This window comes from Mus caroli, chromosome 10 (assembly GCF_900094665.2).
Source record: "Mus caroli chromosome 10, CAROLI_EIJ_v1.1, whole genome shotgun sequence".
Taxonomy (NCBI): Eukaryota; Metazoa; Chordata; class Mammalia; order Rodentia; family Muridae; genus Mus; species Mus caroli.
Genome location: NC_034579.1, coordinates 36,786,070 through 36,793,778, shown reverse-complemented (window position 1 = coordinate 36,793,778; position 7,709 = coordinate 36,786,070). Strand labels below are relative to the sequence as shown.

The 7,709-nt window shown below is 41.5% G+C and overlaps 1 protein-coding gene across 2 annotated transcripts in view; it reads right to left on the bottom strand.

The window, feature by feature from the left end:
• Ak9 (adenylate kinase 9) overlaps positions 1–7,709 on the bottom strand; it is a 126,452-nt gene that overhangs the window by 112,597 nt on the left and 6,146 nt on the right. For both annotated transcript variants that reach the window (XM_021174851.2, XM_021174852.1), the window contains exons 2-5: positions 6,559–6,689; positions 5,166–5,229; positions 2,803–2,855; positions 2,608–2,704 (exon numbers count right to left, since the gene is read on the bottom strand). In XM_021174851.2, the coding sequence (XP_021030510.1) occupies positions 2,608–2,704; positions 2,803–2,855; positions 5,166–5,229; positions 6,559–6,678 (334 nt within the window). In that variant the 5' untranslated portion in view covers positions 6,679–6,689. The remainder of the gene's footprint in view (positions 1–2,607; positions 2,705–2,802; positions 2,856–5,165; positions 5,230–6,558; positions 6,690–7,709) is intronic.

The window sequence follows — 7,709 nt, the reverse complement described above, 5'->3', positions numbered from 1 at the left end:
GTCCCACAGTCTTTACATATTCTTACAATTTCAATCTCTTTAAATAGCCATCTCTTTTAAAATCCAAGGTCTTTTTACAATTAAAAGTCTCTTAATTGTGGGCTCCACTAAAATAGCTTCTTCCTTCAAGAGGGTAAATTATCAGGGTACAGTCACAATCAAAAGCAAAAATCAATCTCCAACCATCCAATGTTTGGGATCCAACTCACAATCTACTGGGTTCCTCCAAGGGCTTGGGTCACTTCTCCAGCCATGCCCTTTGTAGCACACGCGTTGTCCTCTAGGCTCCAGATACCTGTACTCCACTGCTGCTGCTCTTGCTGGTCATCTCATGGTACTGGCATCTCCAAAACACTGCATGACCCCTTTAGTCCTGGGCCATCAATTGCAACTGAGGCTGCACCTTCACCAACGGCCTTCCATGGCCTCTCACAGTGCCAAGCCTCAGCTACTCTGCATGACCCCTTCATGCCTTCAAAACCAGTACCACCTGGGTGACCCTTACACATTACCAAATCCCGCTGCAGCAGGAGTACAACCTTGGCTATCTCTGGAACACAGCTTCTTTGTGCTTTCCCAGAAGATGTCACCTCAACGATGCTGGTCTCTTCTTAATCACCACTAATTTATTAGCTCCAGCTAACCAGCATCAATAGTCCCAGTAATGCAAAGTTTTTGCTTTAGTGGTTCTGGTATCCTGTTAATCACAGCTGATTCTCCGGCCCCAGCTAATTCAGAACCACAGAATCTTCACAATCAAACTAGCAATGGCCCTGAAAAAAGTCTTTAATTTTCCCTCTGAAATTTCACAAGCCAGGCCTCCATCTTCTACACTGTTCTCAACATTATCTTCCAAGCTCCTACACAACATCTGACAGAGCTCTTAACAACAAATGGATCTTCTAGCCCAAAGTTCCAAAGTCCTTCCACAGTCCTCCCCAAAACATGGTCAGGTTGTCACAGGAATACCCCACTCCTGGTATCAATTTGTCTTAGTCAGGGTTTCTATTCCTGCACAAACATCATGACCAAGAAGCGAGTTGGGGAGGAAAGGGTTTATTTGGCTTTCACTTCCATACTGCTGTTCATCACCAAGGAAGTCAGGACTGGAACTCATGCAGGTCATAAAGCAGGAGCTGATGCAGAAGCCATGGAGGGATGTTCTTTACTGACTTGCCTCCCCTGGCTTGCTCAGCCTGCTCTCTATTAGAACCCAAGACTACCAGCCCAGAGATGTTCCCACCCACAAGGGGCCTTTTCCCCTTGATCACTAATTGAGAAAATGCCTTAGAGTTGTATCTCATGGAGGCATTTCCTCAACTGAAGCTCCTTTTTCTGTGATAATCCAGCTGTGTCATGTTGACACAAAACTAGCCAGTACAAGGGCCATACCTGTTCAAGTCACCATAGACTTCAATATATTCCTCTACTACTTATATCCCCCTCCTGCTTTAAGGGACAATTGCAAACTATGTTTCAACCTTTAGAATTTAGCAAAAAAACTTTTGTAAGAGCCGGGCATGGTGGTGCATGCCTTTAATCCCAGCACTCGGGAGGCAGAGGCAGGTGGATTTCTGAGTTGGAGGCCAGCCTGGTCTACATAGTGAGCTCCAGGACAGCCAGGGCTATACAGAGAAATCCTGTCTCGAAAAAAACCAAACCAACCAAACCAAACCAAACCAAAACAAAACAAAAACAAAAAACAAAAAGAAACCAACCCCCCCCCCCAAAAAAAAAAACCCAAACTTTTGTAAGAAGTGTATACAGCGAGATAATTACTTCAAGGAAAATGATACTATCTGGTGCTATATTCCTGATTTGCTTTGATACAGTTTTTTTTTTTTATTTTACTCTACCATATTTTATTTTTAATCTCTATGTGCTGATGTAGCCTTTTAGATTTTAGACCAGAGAACTGAAACCAGGGCTTTGAACAAGCTAGGCAAGTGCTCTACCACCCAACTACTTCTGCAGCGCTCTTAACAGAGTCTCAACATCACCGTTTTCTGTTAACTCTTTTTGGGAATCTTCCTTCCTTCAACAAACCTATTTCAGGTGATGTCTTTCTCACAAGTGAATACTAATACTTCTTCCCTGTTTTTTTTTTTTATGCAAATATCTCAGCGTGTTGGTCTTTTCTTCTTCATTGCCCTGGCTTCTGTTGCCTTGTCTGAAGAATTAGAGAAAGCAAGGCCCTTACTCAGAGTCCTTTTGTGCAGGGAGAGACATTTTGGGCGTGTCACAGAGAGTGGGCTGGACGATCAGGAGTAGCTCTGGCAATGTGTAGCCTCAGAGGGAAGCTGTTGCAGCTCACAGACACTGACTGCCTACCGTCCAGGGTGAGAGGAGAGCAGCTGGTAGAAACTAGAGGTGTGGCAAGAAGGCCTGTGGCATTTTTTTGATGCTGTGACTCATCGTGCTAAACAACACTGGGTATCTTTTAAAAAGTCACTGTGGACATTAGAGGAGTAAAACCAAAAGCCTGCGGTTGAATCTGTCTGGGATGCTCAGCTCAGTAGGGGCTGTGGGAAGGGGAGCCACACCTGCGCATGCGTGCGCATACCGAAGTGGGAAGGGGAAGTCACACCTGCACATGCGCGCACGTACCGAAGTGAGCAACTTCTGGAGACTTGATCTTCTCTAGGATCAACTTCGTGACCAGCTCGTCTGGGACGCTGTGACCGCTCACCAGCAGTGACTGCAGCTGGAACAAGCACAGATGTTATGCGTTACTGTAACTATCTATCCGGGATTCACAATTTTGGGGTTATCATAGTACCTTTGAAATGTAGATTTGCTCACCATAGCTCCGGTCTCTTTCTCAGCGGCAATGTGCTCTTCCAAAACCGATAAAGCTAAAACGAGAGTTCTAAATATGAGTGCAAGCCGATACTTGGGTTGCTAAAGTAAGAAACATTTTCTGAATGTTTGGTAACCCGTAGCAAAGATTAATGTGGGGGTGTCACCTAAGAATTTACAAAGCCTGTTTATGCATGTTACTTTGTTTAAGGTTGGACAAAGCACGCAATGGACTGTTCTGCAGAGAGCTTGTGTTGGCCACCCCACCAACTCAGCAATCTTAGTGGAGTTGCTCCCTAAACACCGTTGTGCCTTGGATGAGTGTTCTGTGGGAAGCAGTAGACAGAGGATGAAAGGCGGTGGTGGTGGTGACAGCTGTAAATTGTCTTACATCACACAAAGTATACAGCAGTATTATCAGCCTAGATCCTTTTATGTCCTAGTCCAAGGAAGAGCCCTGCCGGGCTGGAGAGATGGCTCAGTGGTTCTGAGTTCAACTCCCAGCAACCCCACAGTGGCTCGCAACCACTTGTTTGATTTGATTCCACTTCTGGCAGGCAGACATATATATGGATGTCAGAACACTCATATACATAGATGAATAAATTTTAATAATAAAAAAGGAACCCTGAGAATTTCAGGAAATACGCCATTCTCAGATGGAATGGTGGGACCCCATCCTTTAGGACTTCCTAAACATAAACCTTTTAATTAAAAATAATAATTAAAAAAAAAGCTGGGAGGTGGCTGCTCTTGTAGAGGACCCACATGGTGGCTCAGAGCCATCTGTAACTCTAGTCCCAGAGGAACCTAGCCCTCTTCTGGCCTCCTCAGGCAGGGGCACACACGTGTTCTACACGAAATTTTGTCATGTTTTCTTCTTCACTCATCTGTCCACCTGATGAACACTAATTTTCTGATAGCATCAACCCAGGCATGTTTATTAAATGTGTTTAGCTCTGCCTATCCTCTAAACCGCTATGGGCCACCTCTCCACTGTTTTTTGTTTTGTTTTGTTTTTAATTGAAAAGGTATTGTTTAGGAAGTCTTAAAGAATGGGGTCAGGCTCCCACCATCCCCCTGGGCTCTCTTCCATCAGGTGAAACAGCTGTACACATAAAAGAGAAATAAAATCTTTCCTTAGAAAGGGGGCCATTTCGGAGCTCTAGGTGAGTGTGCCCGAGTTACCAGACTGTTCTCCACACACACACAACCTGTGGTGTCTCAGTTACACCGCTGGGATGCAGAATGCTCATTTCAGAACATCCTTGCCAACAATGACTACAGTTATTTCAGCAAGGTTACAGGTTCACCAACTTTTAGCAAATATGAATCAGTGTCAATAATTTTTAATGATAGGAGGATTTTTCTTTTCTTTTCTTATATTGCTTAGATTTGGTTCTACTTTTATGAGTGTTGTGTGTGTGCTGTGTGTATACCTGTGTATGTGTGTATGCATGTATGTATGTGCAGGTGTATATATGCGAGCACATGGAATGTGGAGCTAGAGATCCATCTCAGGTCTCCTCCCTCAGGATCTATCCACCTTGTAGGCAGGGCCTGGGGCTCTTCAGCCAATCAGGTGAGGCCGGCTGGCCAGTGAGAGCTCCAGGGATCCTCCTGCCTCTGCTTACCCAGCACAGGATCGTAAGCATGTGCCACTACACATGGCTTGTTGTGTGCATGGATGCTGGGGATGGAACGCAGGTCCCCACGCTTGTGTACTTGTGTGACAAGCACTCTACTGACTGAGCCATCTCCTCACTGTCTTCTGGACAAGTCTCTTATTTATTTTTTCTTACTTTTCTATTAGGAAATAAATAGCTTCTGATTAGAAGGGCATGTATGTATGTGTGTGTGTGGTGTGTGTGCGTGTCTGTGTAATGTACATGTGTGTGGTGTGTGTGCATGTCTGTGTGATATTTGTGTGTGTCTCTGTGTGTGGTGTGTGTGTACACGCTCATATAAATCTGCTGTCTTATACATGTTGCAGAAAATGTAAGGAAATCTGTAAGTTTAAAATACATCTTTTTAATAAAAGTAATAAAGTCCTGAGAAATGCTCTGAAGACAAGCTTCAGCTTTCTTCTCTCATTCTTTAAGAAGAGGCTCCCTCTCACACACATAAACAGTTCTGATGGAGATAGAAGTTTACAGGGAAGGCAGAGCCAAACATATTTAATAAATATGGCTGGGTTGATGCTATTAGAAAGTTAGTATTCATCAAGTGGGCAGATGAGTGAAGAAGGAATTATGACAAAATATGAGTTATGGAATCCTAGATGGGTGTTTATCAATGCAGTCCTATTTTATATGAGCCTTTGAAATTATTAATACTAAAATATTGAGAAAAAAAATCAAATTTACCTTCAACACGAATACATTTCCATGCCTGTGCTATGTTACGGGCTAATGTTGTCTTTCCAGCCCCCTTTAAAAGAAAAATGCTATTTAACATACAACAAAATGTTCATTTCCAACTTAAGAAATTCCATTGATGGTTATTAGTACATAAATATTTACCTACAAAATGAAGGGAGCCCTATATATTTAGAACTTCATCTTCTCCATTAATTCTTATATATTCTTCATATCCTGAACTTTTAAAGTATGTTATCTTTTAAGGAAATTAGGAAACTATGCCATCAAGATATTGTAAGAATTTGTAGTCTTAATTATTAAGCATCATAAAATGTATTGAGATTTTGTCTATTTTCTTTCTAGAAGAAAACGGAAATTTTGGTGACTTCCATTTAATAATTTTCTTTCTTTCCTCTTCTTTTTGCAATACTGGGGTTTGACATATTGTGCCTATGTTGGTGAGAACCTTCCATTGAGCACTACCATGGGGCCTGCATTTAGTCCTTATTCTGAGATGCAGACTCAGTAAGCTTCCAGGTTGGCCTTGAACTTACTCAGCAGCAGAGCAGGCTTTAAGGTTGTGACGCTCCTGCCTCAGCCTCCTAAGCTGCTGTGATAGCAGCCTCAGCTCATTCAGCAGAGGTGAAGGGCAGGTAAAATCTTATAACTGGGGCCTTTGAAGAGCACCGCATTTCGAAGTTAAAAAGCTGGATGACATCAGTGGTGACGTTTTTAGAAACATTATGAAAATTGTTGGAAATATTTCTTGGTGCCTGTCCTATGGTTCCTATCAGGAATTAAGCTAAGGATGGGATTAGCAGCTGCTGGTCTGGAAGTTTCCCTAACTGAACAGCCCTGTCTTCCAACTATTGAGTAGCTCTGTGGCTAAAACCCAAACCCACATGGAGGTCCTTTCTACAGCTGCCTAGAAGCCAACAATCTTACAACAGCTCCTTCTGGTTTCTTCCCATTGTGTGAAGATGACAGTTGCTTCTCTAGTGTACTACATGCTCACTGACCCCGGCCCCAGCACCTTCCATCGGTAAAACATCCCTGCGTAGACACCCAGGGAGCCTCGTGGCAAGTTTCTAGTAAACCTTACATCTAAATAAAATCTGAAATAACCTTAGATCTCACACCAGCAACAATCACATGGTACAGAGTTTTGATAAGTTATTTCCATATAATATTAAAACAAACGTTAATACAGCATAAGGAGAGAAACAGTTCTGAACTCAAAACTAGTATTATATCATAGTTGAAGTAATATTATGAAAATCTATCAGACACTAAAACACACACACACACACACATTTTGTGGATTCCATTCTTGCATGCTCACATAAGATTGAGATTTTTAAAATAAAAAAAAAATCAAATGTTAGGAGAGATAACTTACAGGTTTTCCAAATATAATAAAGCAAGTCGGTTTGGACAGCAAACAGTTCCTGTCAGTTTCATCTTCATTAAAGATGTCTGCAAATGGATGATGTTCTTCAGTCATTTCTTCAGAATCCATAATTTAAAATGCTACAGTGGAAAAGGCAAAGCTGAAGGCTTACAGAGTTGGAACAGAAGAGCTACTTAGCTCAGGAGCCAGCCTGTATCATCAGATGTTAGAGAGAAACAACTTATCACCCAATCTGTTCAAAAGAAAAGTCAACATGCCCCAAAGACAAATTAAAAAAAATGTACACACACACACACACACACACACAGAGTGATCCCTTTTGGAAAGCTTTTGCTAGTTTGAGCCTTTGAGTAGATTTCTGGGCACGGCCCTCTTCCACACTGAATGCTATGTCGTTAACAGCAGATTTTACTTTATGCTGCTTTTGTTGGAAAGAATCAGAAATAAATTGGGACTGTAAGTTTTTGGATTTGTACAAAGACCACATCTTATTTTCCAGAACTTGTAAATTGCTTACATATTTGAATCAATAAAATACGTACTCATCTATTATGTAAATGAGAATAACATAAACTATTTTTCTTGGCTACAATGAAATAATTATGAATGTATTTAAAGACCCAATTCTTGAGAGCTAAAAATCACAACAATATACTTTAATACATCAATGTATCCATAGAAATTAAAATGGAAATTATAGAATGTTAAATTCATGCTAATATTACCAATTAAAGTAAATTCTAAAAAGAAGAAATAAGAGAAAATGTGAAGATATAACCAACAAAAATAAAATGTTGGAAATCAATTCTAACAGATCAGTTTGAAAAGGCAAATTTTGACAGGCTGAATTTTAAAGGTGTTCAAGCTCTTTTTGTAGGCATCACATCCGATGATAAACAAGTCCTGGGCTCTCTCCCTGGACCAGCATTTCTCAGTTATTGCTTGTATTAGTTAGGGTTTTACTGCTGTGAACAGACACTATGACCAAGGCAAGTCTTATAAAAAAACAACATTAGATTGGGGCTGGCTTACAGGTTCAGAGGTTCAGTACATTATCATCAAGATGGGAGCATGGCAGTATCCAGGCAGGCATGGCGCAGGAGGAGCTGAGAGTTCTATGTCTTCATCCAAAAGCTGCT